Source organism: Melanotaenia boesemani, chromosome 22 (assembly GCF_017639745.1).
Source record: "Melanotaenia boesemani isolate fMelBoe1 chromosome 22, fMelBoe1.pri, whole genome shotgun sequence".
Lineage (NCBI taxonomy): Eukaryota > Metazoa > Chordata > Actinopteri > Atheriniformes > Melanotaeniidae > Melanotaenia > Melanotaenia boesemani.
The window spans coordinates 11,656,306-11,671,489 of NC_055703.1; the positions used below are offsets into that span (position 1 = coordinate 11,656,306).

At 39.6% G+C, this 15,184-nt stretch overlaps 1 protein-coding gene across 1 annotated transcript; it reads left to right on the plus strand.

Annotated features, from left to right (window-relative positions):
• Positions 1-10,896: 10,896 nt before the first annotated feature.
• LOC121634058 (CCN family member 2-like) lies at positions 10,897-13,485 on the plus strand. The gene is made up of 5 exons (XM_041976464.1): positions 10,897-11,194; positions 11,404-11,620; positions 11,745-11,996; positions 12,108-12,319; positions 12,429-13,485. Exons 1-5 carry the CDS (start codon positions 11,132-11,134, stop codon positions 12,723-12,725), a joined length of 1,041 nt encoding a protein of 346 aa, XP_041832398.1. The 5' UTR covers positions 10,897-11,131; the 3' UTR covers positions 12,726-13,485.
• The last annotated feature ends 1,699 nt before the right edge of the window (positions 13,486-15,184 follow it).

Below are 15,184 nucleotides of genomic sequence, written 5' to 3' on the forward strand. Positions count from 1 at the left end.
TATTACATTTTTGTAGCAATGCTTCTTAGCAATAACTCTTAGTCTTCTATTGACTCTTGTTTGGTGTGTCTGAAGAAACAACACATATTGGCAATTTAACAGTTTACTAATTTAACAAACAGGGATCTCAACAGCATGTGGAGGAACCACACACAGCCACAATAGCCTGGCACCTTCTCTTCAAGCTGGTCACCAGCTTGGTCACACACTGTTGTGCGATTGCACCTAATTTTTCTACCAGCATTTGTCATAAGTTAATCAATGTGGTTGTGTTGGTCACTCTGGCACAAACAGCATACCCAAGCTGATCCCACAAGACTTCAATAGGGTTGAGGACTACAGGCAAGCCATTTCATCCTCTCCACTCCCAAATTCTGGATGTAGTCTCTGATAAACCCTGCTTTGAGGGGGTGAGAGTTGTAAACTTGAAGGATTGGTAAAATCTGAACTTATCGCTGTAGCAGGGTCCATACTCACAGGTGCCAATCAGGCTCTTAATTTGAAGTACCGGGGGTACCAGAAACTCAAAATAAGAATTGATAGCACAACAAGCTATTTGGCATTGGTAGATAAGATTAGGCAAGTAGGCTATATCATGCGCGCCATCCACATACTCAACTCTGCTGCTCATCCTAAACAGACAACAGTTAAAAATGAATAGTCAAGAGCCATTGATACAACAAAGAAATAACTGACCAAAAACGTGTCTTACTTTTTGTGCTAAAGTTATTTTTGGTACTTTTACCCATAAACATTGACAAACATGCACAAACAAACAAACCAATGGCTCAGTGGGTGATTTAAGCATGCACAGGTAGTCTGCATGACAAATGATCTTTTGATTAGTTATTTATAATTAATTGAATTATTGAGAAAGCAAAGTTATCAAAGAAAAATGAGAAAAATAATAATTACTACAACAGTTGCTAAATGTGATGGAAGTGTTCAGGAATCAAACAATTTTATCTGAAGGGTTATTCATCTTTAAGGTAAATAAGCTATTAAACAGCTTTAAATGCTATAAATGGAGAGTATTGTGTTACTTACCGGCGTAATCAAGTATTCAACAAACTGTTGTGTTGATACACTCTTGCAGCTCTGACAGCAAAGTAGCAGCTCAAACGAATCTGTATGAGACCACAGTTCCCCCACTGTGAGCCAGTAAATTATGATCTAGTAAAACAGACACTAAAAACATTCTCTCAAAACTAGTTTGACAACTTAGGCACCTTCAGGTGCAGGAAAAGAAATTACTTGAACTTAAATGAAAGCTTTTAAAAGTTTAATGAGACAAAATATAGTTTAATGTTGTTTTTGATGTTGAGGAATGTTAAGGTAACATCTTGACCCGGATCACAACACATCACTGAGTCAAACACCTGTCTGGGAAGCAGAAACCCACATAGAAAAATGTCTGTTTTCTTTTCTCTGCTTTAAGAAACATTTACCTTGGCAGTGAATGAGACAAAGCAGCAGCGTGTGATTAAAGCCGATGTTTTTATTCAAGGCTTTTACAGGAAGCTAATTAGCTGAGGTATGCGGTCGTGTGCCAAGCTAATATGGGGAAAACTGCCATTCCTACATGCAAGCGGTGGCCTCAGAAAGCTGCATTATATGTATTTACATTCATGGCTTCCTCTGTGTGAGTATGAAGTTCAAACTATTCACAACTTGGACTAAAGCTCTGAGAAAAGTTAGGGTGCGGTCAGGTACACTGGAAAGCAGGATGGGTGAATTAGTGCTCAGGTTATTTATTTTAAATAGCTGCATGATAAAAGTGATTTTTTTTATATATAAAAAAGTAACAGCATGCTTGAAGAGCTACTAATCCTAGTCCTTCGGAAACACAGTGCAGTAATAAATTGATTTAGAAACAATCTTCACAAACATCATTTGTTGCATTTCCTTGTTACCTTTTTGTTTCTTAGTGGTAATTTATGTCTCTTCTTTAATGTCTCTTTTGCACCGTCCTCTTACTTACTGAACCCCTGCAAAAAGGCAAGGTAAACCTTATTAAGCATGCTTGCTTGGCTGAGTTGTTGTTCACAACAAAGTGAATTATATAACATCAAGCCCATTTACTGTGTGTACTTGAATTTCGAGGAGTTGGAGAGAGGAGCATTTCTGACTTGGGGATCTCTGGATTTGATTTCTGCTTTATTCAGATGATGTAGTTTTGTTCCCCTCTTCAAGCTGTCATCTCTAGCTCTAGCACTGGATAGGTTTACAGCTAAGTAGCTGGGATGAAAATCCTCTCCTCTGCATATAAGGCCATGGTTCTTAAACTAAAAATGGTGGAGTACTCTCTTTGGGTCAGAAACGAGTCCTTGCTTGGTAAATTAGAGTGGTAGATGGACAGAAGGATTGGTGCTGTGTCAGCAGAAACAGTGCTGCACTGGTCTGTTGTTGTGAAGAGGGAGCTTTGTTGAAAAGCATAGCTTTTAATTTACTGGTCCAGTAGATGGATGGATGGATGGATGGATGGATGGATGGATGGATGGATGGATGGATGGATGGATGGATGGATGGATGGATGGTACAATGAAAGTGTAACAAAAGCCAGGAACAAATCCTTTTTCAAACTGACTCCACCCAGAACAATATTCATATCAACTGATCTGCATTACTATCCTGCAGATTGATTGTTAATCAGTGTGTGTCTTCAAATGAATAAGCTTTAATGGTCTTAGTAAATATATTGTATTTTATGTAAATGTATTTTTTGAATCCCTCACCCATTGCCAATCAGGAAACAAATAACCTTATTTTTCAACTTACTGACTATTTCATTAAATAAAAAGATAGCCCTAAGTGCTCAGGACATTATTTAGCAGCAAACATATTTAGATTTGAGTGGTTGGCTTTTATTAGTGGTGACTGATTCAGGATGATGGGCAACTTCAGTGTGAACGGCTGCCAAATCTCTGATGGGTAACCATCATAATTCAGAGTGAGGTCCAGAGGAAGAAGTACACATTGTGAACCAAGCAGACCTGCACAACGTCCAAGATTAAACATCCCCTTTACTTCCAGCTGAGAGAGAGAGGCAGTTTTGGACCCACATGCAGCAATGTTTAGGTAAAGACCACCTGACTTCCATAACCATGTGTGTGGCAGTAAATCTACAGCTGAGATGAGTTTTTGTTGTTTGTTGAAAGAGTTACAGTCCCAAATTCTCATCAGTGTCTCTAGTCTAAACAATTTCCTGGACTCAGGATTTAAATAGGCAGTTTCCACTCTCTCTTTCTGCTTTTGACAATTCAGCCACCCGCCAGTCCCCCTCATTATATCTGCAGATGTTCCCAGGCCTTCTGTCTATAGCTAACTTCCACCTGTGAACTCCTTTTACAATCAGTCAGAAATGCTTTGCCTAAAGGAGATGAAAGTTATATCAGTTTTACTTCCCCCTTACCAAATGATTTATGAGGAAAATTTAGCCAAAAATTCAATCCACCTTTCAACAATGCCCCTCTGGCAACAAACTATATAATACCTCAGTCCATTAACCCAAGTAATCTTATACCCGACTATTTCATGCAGGCTATTCTTGAAAAAGATTGGGTCTGCATGTTTCCAGGCTGAACATTTTCCACGACTGTGGGCTTTAAATAGATGCACTTTCCATCTTGACAGTTCATCTGCCTACCAACCCCATTGTTAAATCTCAACAGATCACCTCAGGCTCCAAATCCATTATTAGTTTCCACTGCTTGTCTCTTCATAGACAGGCCTCAGAAAGTTTCCATCGGACTCCAACCCTTTCATCTGTCAGTAACTGGCCCGTCTCTCTTTCATTGTTAAATGTCCATAGATCACCATCCAAAACATTTAAAATTTTTCACTCCAAGTGTTTTTGCAGACTGGCTCCAAACTGTAAAAGAAAGCAGCAGTTCACTTTCCCAGCATGTCTTGATTAGCCTGTTTTGCTTTGCTGATCAAACACAAATATTACAGATGACACAGGAATGTTATTAACTTTTTGTACTGTCTTGGCAGAACTGTTCCTGAGTTCTGCATTCCTTATAAGTGGCTGTCTATTGAGCCAAGACACTAATAAAGACAACTAAAATGCCTGAAATATTAATAAAAAAAAAAAATAAAAAAAAAAAAAATAAAAAAAAGTTGTTTTCAAGTTTCCACTCTTACCATCTCTCAGCAGGCAGCCAAAGAGTTCAAAGAGGCAGAAATATGCAGGCAGGAAAATCATTTTGAGATTTTGGTTTCATGTTCAGTTTGGACAGTGGTATATAGAAAGTTTGTTTGAAGCCCAACGCCATGGAACATTCTTCAAAAAGCCTGCCAGCTACCACTAATGGAATTCAGTCTAATTCAGCTGAGTGGAGGTAACACAGCTAAAACTTCAAATGTGGAGTTTGGGAAAAACATTCTCTGGGTTGTCATGACTATGATATGCATATACAATAAAAATGTACAGCCATATAGAATTATGAGTGTACCACAACTAAATCAACAGCTGATTATGAACTTGGTGAAAGTAAGATTAATTGTAGAAATGTTCTGTTATGCTCCACAAGGTTTAATTAGATGTAACTTATAGACAGAGAGCAGTGTGCAAGAATTCAATAACGCTTAACTTAAATAAATGCAACCAATAGAGCTCAGATGATTTTTTCCAATGCCATTAATTTGGTATTATATAAAAAAAAATTAAAGGCAGTTAATTTCAGAGCAGTTATTTGTTCTTAAAATATTCACAAAGAAATGAAAGTCTGGTTCTGACCTAGTGCTGAATGGAGTCACTTTTAATTTTAAGTTTGTCATCCTATTTAGCTTTGTAAGTTCTGGGAAGGTATGACTGCAGATCTAATGAATACAGGCAGTGTGTGAGAACCACGGAAATGGTGACAAGATGCCCTGCAGGACAGAGGCTTGGACTGTGATGTCAACATTGAGTGTGACATCATCATCATCCATGGTGAGATGGAACACATGCACAAGGTGTTTGAGAAAGCTGTGAGTCATTTCTACTCTCAGAGAATAAATGAAAGTGTTTTACCAGGACCTGACGTGGGCATGTGAAAATGCTGCCCGCTTTAGACACTGTATCTGTCTTCTCCACAGATCCTAAAGTTGGAAGCCTCCCAGATGACATGCTTCTGTGGGTTTATGAAGTCACACATGAACTATGAAAGGAGCACTACTGTGATGCGGCTATAACCGGCAGGTAGTAACTTGTGTAAATCTGGACCGGGGAAGGAGGCGGGCCTTGACCTGCAAATGCCACGCAAGTCATATGACCTCAGATGTCACGATGACCCGAGAGCTTAAATAGGAACATCACTATATTGGTTTCTACTCTTGGTAAGGCTGGAAGGGCTGAGGATCAGTTTAATGTGGAAAAATGTTTTTAAAAAACATCCCATGAAACATAACATTATCATATCATTGTCACTGACGGGATGACAGCTACTGAGATTACTGCCAACGTGCAATGTAAATATTACCTTAAACAACAGGCCAACACTTTCTTCAAGTTTTTCATATTGGGGTTAAACACGATTCAGGATGAGATTATGTAAGCAGAAAACCTGTTTTAAAAAAGTGATCATATTGTTCTCTTTAGCTCTTGTAACATCCTCAATTTATTTTCTAACCATTCATTTTAAATACCCATTTTATTCTGATCAGGGACATCGGGTGACACAAACCTATGGTATAGGTTAAGAGGCATAGCCAAATATTGCTGCTTACACTTCCACTAACACTCAGATGCCCAGTTGAGCTAATATACATCTCTTTGAATTGTGGGAGGACATTTATCACCTGGATATCCACTCAGGCATTGGGAGAACATGCAGACTCCATACAAGAAGGCCCCAACCAAAGTTTGAACCAGGAACCTTAGATTTTTTTTTTTTTTACCTGTCCTGTCCAGCATCATAGCAAGCAAAATGATAATCTGGCTGCTGTATCGTGCTGAACAAATTTGCTCTGCCAAGGGGAGGCTTATGGATATAAGGCTCCTCTTGATAATCTGATTCATTTATTTATTTATTTACTTTGAATCATGAAATTTATGTAATCTTGCTGGACCTGACTGGAGGGGACAGAAAAAGAAGGAAAACAGCAAAAGGGAAAGAAGAGAGAGGAGATAAAAATATTAAACATCACCATTAAACAAACTGTTACACTTATACATAAACACACCAAAATATTTCCTACGGCTTTTACTGAAAAACAGAGCTGCTAGTCATTAAGAGTTCTTAAATAATAACCAAATCAAAAAGACATATCACAAAAGTAGCACAACAACAACCAGATACTAACTCACAGGAAAAAAAGAAAAGTGAACTCTTAGTGTATAAACCCACTGGACGACCCCAGCCCCACCCGGAGGGTGGCAGAGGAGAGCCCCAGCCAGAGCCCTCAGCGGTCTTGGGACACAGGCCCCAGTGGTCCAAGATTACAAGCAGCTGGCCCCGCTAGGGACCAGCCATCCAGGCCCCCCAGCCAAAAGCTAGGCACCATGCCTAGGAGAACCAGGCACCCCCAGACAACCACCAGGTATGGGCCAACAAACACCCCAATGTTTCAGCCGCACACCCCAGGAACCAGGGTGCCATCGACCCCACTCTATCTACTCCAATCTCCACCCCATATAACCCCTCACTCACACCCTCCCCTGCACTGTACCCATAAGCACTCACTATCACAGTCACGTCACACATAAATCACCAGCCATGCCCCGTGGGGGGACGTCCCAGGCAGACCAGAGGACAGCGAGTTCCAAGCACGGTCCACACCACCACCCCCAGCAACCCCCTCCACCCCACCCAGATGCGGCAGACCTGGCACCCCCCAGAGCCAGCAGCCCACCAGTGCAGCCAATCCAGGTCCTGGCCCCTGGGGCAACCACCTCTTCCCCAGCCTACCCCAGGAACCTTAGATGTAAAAGAATAAAACTTCTTTAGTGTTCATGTCTAACATCCTGTGTTATTATAACTGTAAGGTGCATTTTGCAGGATACTGAAGTCTTGTTATTATCTAATTAGGCATTGTGTCATTTTCATTAAATCTGTATTTGCAAATTCTGATTTGTTGTAATTCTTGCTATGGATTTAGTCTCACCACTCTTGAACACTGTTTTCTAAAAAGAAAATAATAAGCCTGCACTACTTACCCAGTACTGCACAACAAACTGGGGCATAAACACTAAAGATCCACCAGTTTAATGTAAAGCAGATGTGGTCATACATAGGAAGTAGGGCTTCACATAAACATGGTACTAGCAACTGGCTAACATGGTGACATAATTGTTTTTTTTTTATTTATTGTGACAGTAAGAGGCCTACAAACACTTTTAGCACAACGAACAAAACATTTTCAAACGTGTTAAAAGGTCATACAGTTAGTTCACACATGTGTTTAATAACAGCCATGCCAACACGTACAAAGCAGGGCAGACTCCCCTGATATTGTAACACCACCGCAGCTCCATTACTGATTTTAACCCGCAGCAACTCTCTTAGACAAATACCTCTGTCTATACTTAGCCTTGACATATCTGAGCCTACCACACACAGAGCCATATGTTTCCCTTGGCTGCAGCCATCCCATCCACACATCCAGGTCTGCAAAAACAGTGAGTGTGCAGCCAGTCAGCCTGTTGATACTCAGCACAGGAAAGCCTGACACTCAAAAGCAAAGCTTAGTCATTCAGTCTGACAGCAAAACAACCAGCATCATAACAACACCCAGGGAAAAGCAGGCTTGTAGTTTCAATGCTAAAGTGTCTGCCATTGACTAAATGGACCATAAATTAATCCATATGTCTTTATAATCAGTCAGGGAAAGGATAAAAAAAAAAACAGTTTTTTAGAAAACTCAATAATATAACCAAATACACCAACTTAACAGAAAACAATAGGATTCATTAAAAGCCTCCTTAGAATGTCCTGTAATGGAGGATTAATCAGCTTAAAACAGTCTGACAAAAAGTACGGTAGATTATTGTGCTTGTGAGATAACAATGTCAGCTATGTCTACGTGTTGTTTGCTGCATGTCAGAAGCACGTTCCTGCATCAAGCTGTTTCCGTTAGATATCCTAGAGCTTAAGTTTGGGTCCTGAAGCTGTAATGACAAACAGCACACACATTTTCTTGATATAGAAGAATAGCTACAGCTTTGCTGTGCTAATGGGGATCCAAATAAATAAGAAGAAGAAGAAGAAGAGAGATACAGGACTTCACACAAACACCACACTTTTACTCACTACTGTGGTCAAATGGTCAGGCAGGAGTTCCTACTGTACTGAGCCAGCAGAGAGAACATATCCTTATTAGGAAAAGAGCAGACGTCCATATATGGGGAAGCTTCCTCTGTAGTAACAGCCCAGTCTGCTGGCTTCACACTCACATTCCTCCAGCTTCAGGTTTCTCTGGGAGTTTTTCATTTCCGATTTGCTGGCTGAAGAAGGAGCAGGGCCGCCTTTCATAAGAGTCAAGCCTGGTGTGTGATCCCCATTTTTTTAAAGAAAAAAAAAATAAAAAATACAAACCTCCGTCTAGCCTCTTTCCTGCAAACCTCCACTTTAGGTTTGATGTAGTAAAATAAGCCTGGCCAGGGACAGGACACACCTGTCCTTTCAAGTCCATCACAGACTAAACCTCATTAGGCAGGTGAGAGGGCAAAGAACATGCAGTCTTATAGTTCTCATCAAATCTGCTCTGCATGCCTTCATGGACCAGGCAGCACTTTCACTGAAGTCGACTCAGGTTTTTTAATCATCATTTAGTCAGACTGAGTCTCAGCAGAGTCAAGATGTCCTGTTAAATGTGAGATACAATCTCCAGTCTTTGCTTTCAACAGAACCCTAAAAAAGTGTAGCTTTTTCCAGAAGTAAGGAAAGCAGCCCACCGTTCAAATCAGCTAGCAATCATTTTCTAAACTAAAAACAATTCTCTTTAGAACGTATCACACTTTTTATAATTGTTGTTGAGCTTTAACTAAAGAAGTCTACATAAAAGAGGTTTATTGAGCTGTAATATTAATATACTTTAACTTGTCAAAAAATACACTTAAGGAAATTACTTGGGCATTACAGTATATTTGGGTCATGTTTGCAAATGATAATTGATTCTCAAACATTTGACCTGGTAAAATAAAATTAAATTGAATATATTTTAAATTAAATCTATTGCTGCTTTTTGTATACCTAAGATACTTAGAGTTGTGTACTTATGAGTTAATAAAAAGTAGTAAAGCAGACCTGAACTTAAGCTATATGACAAAAGTGTGATATTAAGTGAAATAAAAAAACAAAAAACGTATAAGTATAAATGCAGTATAGAAACCTTGTGTTCTTGTAGTTTACAAAGCATGTGCATTAAGTGTTCTTTCATTAATCAAAAAGTTTCATAGAAGTACTGTATGCAATTACTGCAGTACTTATAGTACTTCACTTATTGTACTTAACAGTATGGTCAAAGGACAAAGTAAACTAGTGGTTTGCTCAAAGTTTACAACTTTTATACTTAAAGTACACTTTACAGTAGTATGTAATGCAGCCTGGCAAAACCCAGTGTCTTTCTTGTGTGAGTTCTAACCTGGATAAATGCAGAAGGTTGTGTCAGAAAGGCCATCCAGTAATCATTTCAATATCTTGGAAATGAGGCGACCCCTAAAGCGAAGAGCCAAAGGAAAAATAGAAGAAGAAATCTTATAATGGAGTATGTCTCTGTCCTTCTACCTGCTAGATACAGTATTTGTTGCTCTAAATCACTGACAAATGTTACATACACTGGAGTTAAAACAGCCACACCAACACCAGCTAGAACATTGAAATGCTACCACTGCATTGATGGATGAATGTTGATAATCTCATATCATAATACAACATATTGATACATTAGCCATAAAGAATGAGATCAAACCACTTTCAATGTAAAAACAATTCATTTGAAATTGTTTTACATGTAACTTTAAATGGCAATGTGGACAACTTTGTGGCATCTAGTGGTTAAGTTACAGATTGCAGCCTATTGAGTCTCTCCACCTCCTTCTCCTTCCAGGAAGGATCTAGCCACTTTTACTTAAAAAAGAACAAATACAGTTGCCAATAACAGCATATTTTTTGTATAACATTAATGAGAATTTGTGCTTATAATGCTTTCCTCATGTTGAAGAGATCATAATGTTCTCTCGATGTGTTTAAATGATGAAAAGTCAGTGCAGAAAAATGCAGCTGCACTTTCCCAGACATAACCACACAAGGACAGACTAAAAAGTTACAAGACAACAGTTTCCAAGTCTCTGTGCAGGAACGAGCACCTTGATAGATAACCAGTTCAAGTTAATGACTCCAATGATTTCCTTTCCCCAACTGCTCACTGCTAATTTACCAAAGTACATACTCTGTACTGCTTTGAAGCCAGGGCTGTGGAATGCTGTTGTGGGCTAAAAGTCTTAACCACCTGTTACACATCAATATGTTTATTTTTTTGATTGTATGCATCTTAATGAGATTCTACCTGTTGTTTTTCTTTTTTTTTAACTGTTCCTCTTTCATGTGAAGTTATTTGTAGCTTTGCTTTTGAACTGTGCTGCCTTTTCCTCTTCTTTCCTTCTTTTTTTAAATTTAATATTTATAGGTACTGGCTGTCTGTTTGTGAAGTCAGTCTTCAGGAATTCCCAGTGTGGGGTCCCAGGCCTCTAACCAGACTTAACCTCCCATTCCAGATGAAAGCTGCTGTGAGAGAGACAGTGTTGTTTGGCCGAGCAGTAGAGCCTTGCCTTCAGACGGCAGGAATGCGGGATGTCTGGAGTGGGGGTCAGGAAGTGAGGAAAGAATGCCAAGTATGTCCATGTTTGTCCAGGGCTGGCTCTCCATTCAGCCCCCAGTGACGTGCTGCGAGGAGTATAAAGGGAACTCGGCTCTGCAGTCAGAACTCAGATCAACTCTTCTACTGAAGCTAAACTCTAGCTTACACCAAGAAAGAAAAGGAAAAAAAAGACTGTGACCAGAGCGGCAGATTGAAACTCTAAGACAAACGAGACAAGAGATCAACTTGATCAGAAGAAGTTTTCAAGCTCAAACTCTGAGACTAATAGAAAACTTCCTCCACGAAGGTTTTTGGAAGAATCTGAATTTATTATTAAAAACTAGAAAAGATGTCTACTGGGATGAAGAAGACTATCTTGCTGCCTCTGCTGTGTGTCATGCTCTCATACATGGTAAGACAAAAATACTCTTGTGTTTGACTTTATCATCATTTATGTCATGTCCGTTTTTAAGTGTAATATTTAGTCTTTAACGTTGCATTTGCCAAAACATGAACTCTAATTTAGAATAACATTGTGTTATTAAATATGTGGACAGTATATCTGTCTACAGAGCACCATGTGTACATAATATTTACCCAGGTTTGTGTCTCTGTTTTCAGGCAGCAGCTCAGGAATGCAGTGGTCAATGTTCGTGCCCCTCCATGCATCCTCAGTGCCCCCCAGGAGTGAGCCTTGTGCTGGATGGCTGTGGCTGCTGCAGGGTGTGTGCCAAACAAATGGGGGAGCTCTGCACTGAAAAAGATGTCTGTGACCCACACAAAGGACTCTACTGTGATTTTGGTGCCCCCATCAACAGACGCATAGGCGTGTGCACAGGTGAGCTGCTGATAGCTGGAATTTTCTTACTGCTTGTTTCTGCATCAACACAGATGTCATCCATAAATAACCTGTAATGTATGAGCCAAATCATGACCTCTCTCCTGTAATTTGTGCCCCACAGCTCGAGAGGGAGCTACTTGTGTTTTTGGTGGCATAGTGTACAAGAATGGAGAAACGTTCCAGAGCAGCTGCAAGTACCAGTGTACTTGTCTGGATGGAGCAGTGGGCTGTGTTCCACTTTGCTCCATGGACATCCGGCTGCCCAGTCCAGACTGCCCTATGCCAAGACGTGTCAAAGTACCTGGAAAGTGCTGCGAGGAGTGGGAGTGTGATTCTCCCTACACAAACACCTTTGTGGGCTCTGCTTTGCCTGGTGAGCCAGTCTTTCTTAACAGCAAAGAAAGTTTCTCCCTTGATCTTTACACAACAGTGAGATGTAATCAGGATTGTTTCTCTAATTAAGTGTTTCCTCGTGTGTTTACAGCATTCAGGGAAGAAGAGATTTATGGCCCAGATCCTAATATGATGAGGGAGAACTGCCTGGTTCAAACTACTGAATGGAGCGCCTGCTCTAAAACCTGTGGCCTTGGGATTTCTACCAGAGTCACCAATGATAACCGTGACTGCCGTCTAGAAAAACAGACCCGGTTGTGCATGGTGCGTCCATGCGAGTCACAGCTGGAGCAAAGCATCAGGGTGAGTTCTAGTTGAAGAGTATTACTCATAAACTGCAGATATAATAACAGCACATAAAGAGCAAAGAATGTCTGCTAAAGTCGTTTCTTCTCTCATTGTCTTCCTGCAGAAAGGAAAAAAGTGCATCCGTACCCCAAGAGTGTCTAAGCCCATGAAGTTTGAGATCTCAGGCTGCACCACCACCAAGTCCTACAGGCCAAAGTTCTGTGGTGTCTGCCTGGATGGCCGCTGTTGCACCCCCCACAGGACCACCACCCTGCCCATGGAGTTCAAATGTCCAGACGGGCAAGTCATGAAGAAGCACATGATGTTCATCAAGTCCTGTGCCTGCCACTACAACTGTCCTGGGGAGAACGACATCTTCGAGTCTCTGTATTACAAGAAGATGATAGGAGACATGGCGTGAGCCACTGAAGGACAACCAGAGCTTATGACTTGAAAACAAACAGAACTCCATCTCAATTTGCAGCTCAGTCTATATATTTTTTACATTTTATTTCTTCCATGCTCTCTTTGTAAAAGTAGCCCAGACACTAGTCTTAGTGTCTGTATGTTTTTTTGTTTGTTTGTTTGTTTTGTTTTTATGGCTGATGCAGATTAGCCACATAGACTCAGACAGAGGGTTGCCTGGCAGCCCCAAGAGATTCCTGCACTATAACTTTTTTCTTCTTGACAAACCTACTGTCAGGTTTCCGCCCATTTCCCTTGAAAGCTTTTTTACAACCCCGTCCATTTTACTGTATGCATTTTTACACCACATCCAAACGGTGACCTCCTCTTTAAATGAGGTGTCTAATTAGTCCCCCCCACCCTAAGTCCAAGACCAGACCTGTAAACTCATAGCAGCTGTAAAAGGGAGCATACAGACCACAGAAAAGCAGTGCTTCACTGTCCAAACGGGTCTGAATATGTCCTTGTGTTTGTGTATGAATGTGTGTGCATGTGTGTGTGTGTGTCTAAGTGCAGGCCTGAATGTCAGACTTATGTGTATGCTGTTCACTCTGCTTACAGAGTGGAGGAAAGGTCAGCGTTTCCACCCAACATGAGGATGAGAAAGCAAGCAGCGTGCAGAGTGGAGGGTTAGATATGGAACACAGTGGGCTTTGCCATGGCACTGAGAAAAAAAAAGTTAAAAAACATGTGTTGACTATTACCAATTCAGGTCAGAAGAAAGAAACCATGCATCTATTTGTACAAAAGTAGAAGAACAGACTGGAAGAATTGAATTTCATTCCTTTTTTTATTGTTGATATGTAAATTGTGTATATAATTGTACAGTTTAAGTTAATTTAAAAAGGCCAAATTTGTTCTGTGCTTCAAAACGTATCAGTAATGTATTTTTTGTCAACTGTATTTTTTACTATTTTATTGAGAAGTGTGACAAAAATGTTACATGTTTGACTTTGTAGCTGAAAATAAAATCTTATATTTTTATACAAATGGGTTTTCTAGTCATTTCCTTTCCTCATCTTTGAAACACACAATAACTGACTAAAATTTTGTCTCACTTACTTACAATAAAACACTATTTATTTCAACTTTGTTTATCTCTCTGGGAGGCAAAGGCCACACATAGTAGATACTTGCAACTAATAACTAATAATGAACTCTTATTATTGTATGTGGAAATCAGTAGTGCAGCTGATGTGAAACAAATGGACAAAGCAAGTTCATCTTAAAGTTAATTCTAACAGACTGATAATAAAGCTATCAGCAAAAAAGAAGTAACTAATGACACAACAAAACCGCTTCCTGTGATGATCTTCAGTGTGGTGGTTTTTGCATGGGACTTATGCAACATCCTTCACTGCTGTGCACTACAAGCTGTAACAAAAGTTGACTTCTTTTACAACCAATACCTAGACAAATGCACAAAGCTGGTCTCTGATTATCAAACATGTTGTAGCATTACTACAGATGTAGAGTACGCATTATTTTAAAGCACCCATCTTCTCAAGACGTGATCAGAAAAATTAACCTTGCTTGCAAAGAACAAAAAGTTCCCATTCGACTGTGGACTGTGGTGCCCTACAAAGGTTTTTGAAGAGGACTTCAGATGTTCTAATATCGCCATCTGGTGCCCTTTCCATTGCATCAAAATGAATGTTTTACAACATATTCAAACACTGGGACATTCCCCTTTATATTCAAGTTATAATATATTATGTTGACAGTGTTTTTAACTAAAAATGTGGATCTACAGTGTCCTACAAGGCCATCTGATACGTGTTTGAAATAGCTTGTTGAAAAGCATAAATATGAATTTTTACAATTTGCCTTTTATGTAAATTTTAGAAAGCAGTTTGAAGGAAATGTTATTGATCTTTAACTTTAAAATAGCTCAATTTAAATATAATGTCCAGAATTTGGTATCAAGCAAAGCATTTTTTTTTACATTGCTTAGCTTACTGTGTGATTCAACTTGGCTGTGTCATAGAGAAAAATGGAGGCTGTATATGTATTTGTTGGTGTTTGGTTTTCCAGTACATGCAGATAGAGTGTTCAATTTTTAACCATTTTTCAGCTGTAGACACAGGTGGAAACTGGTTAAAAATTTATTAAAGCTGCCAAGTGAAGCTGAACTTTTGCACATCAGCTTCTCCTCTGCCCACATTGCACAAGAGGAGAAGAACTCCACACACTGATGATAGAACAAAACAAGAACCATAAACATCATACTTTGTTATTTAGATCTATGCAGGACCTTTCAGCTTAATACTTAATAAACACTATTGAATTTTAATGTTTATACTACAACTGTGTGTTGAATTGTGTTGGAAGTGAATAGATTGTATAAACAACTAATGTGTCATGCTGATGATTCATAAATGCAGCTTACATGCCCACAAACAAATAAGTGCAAAC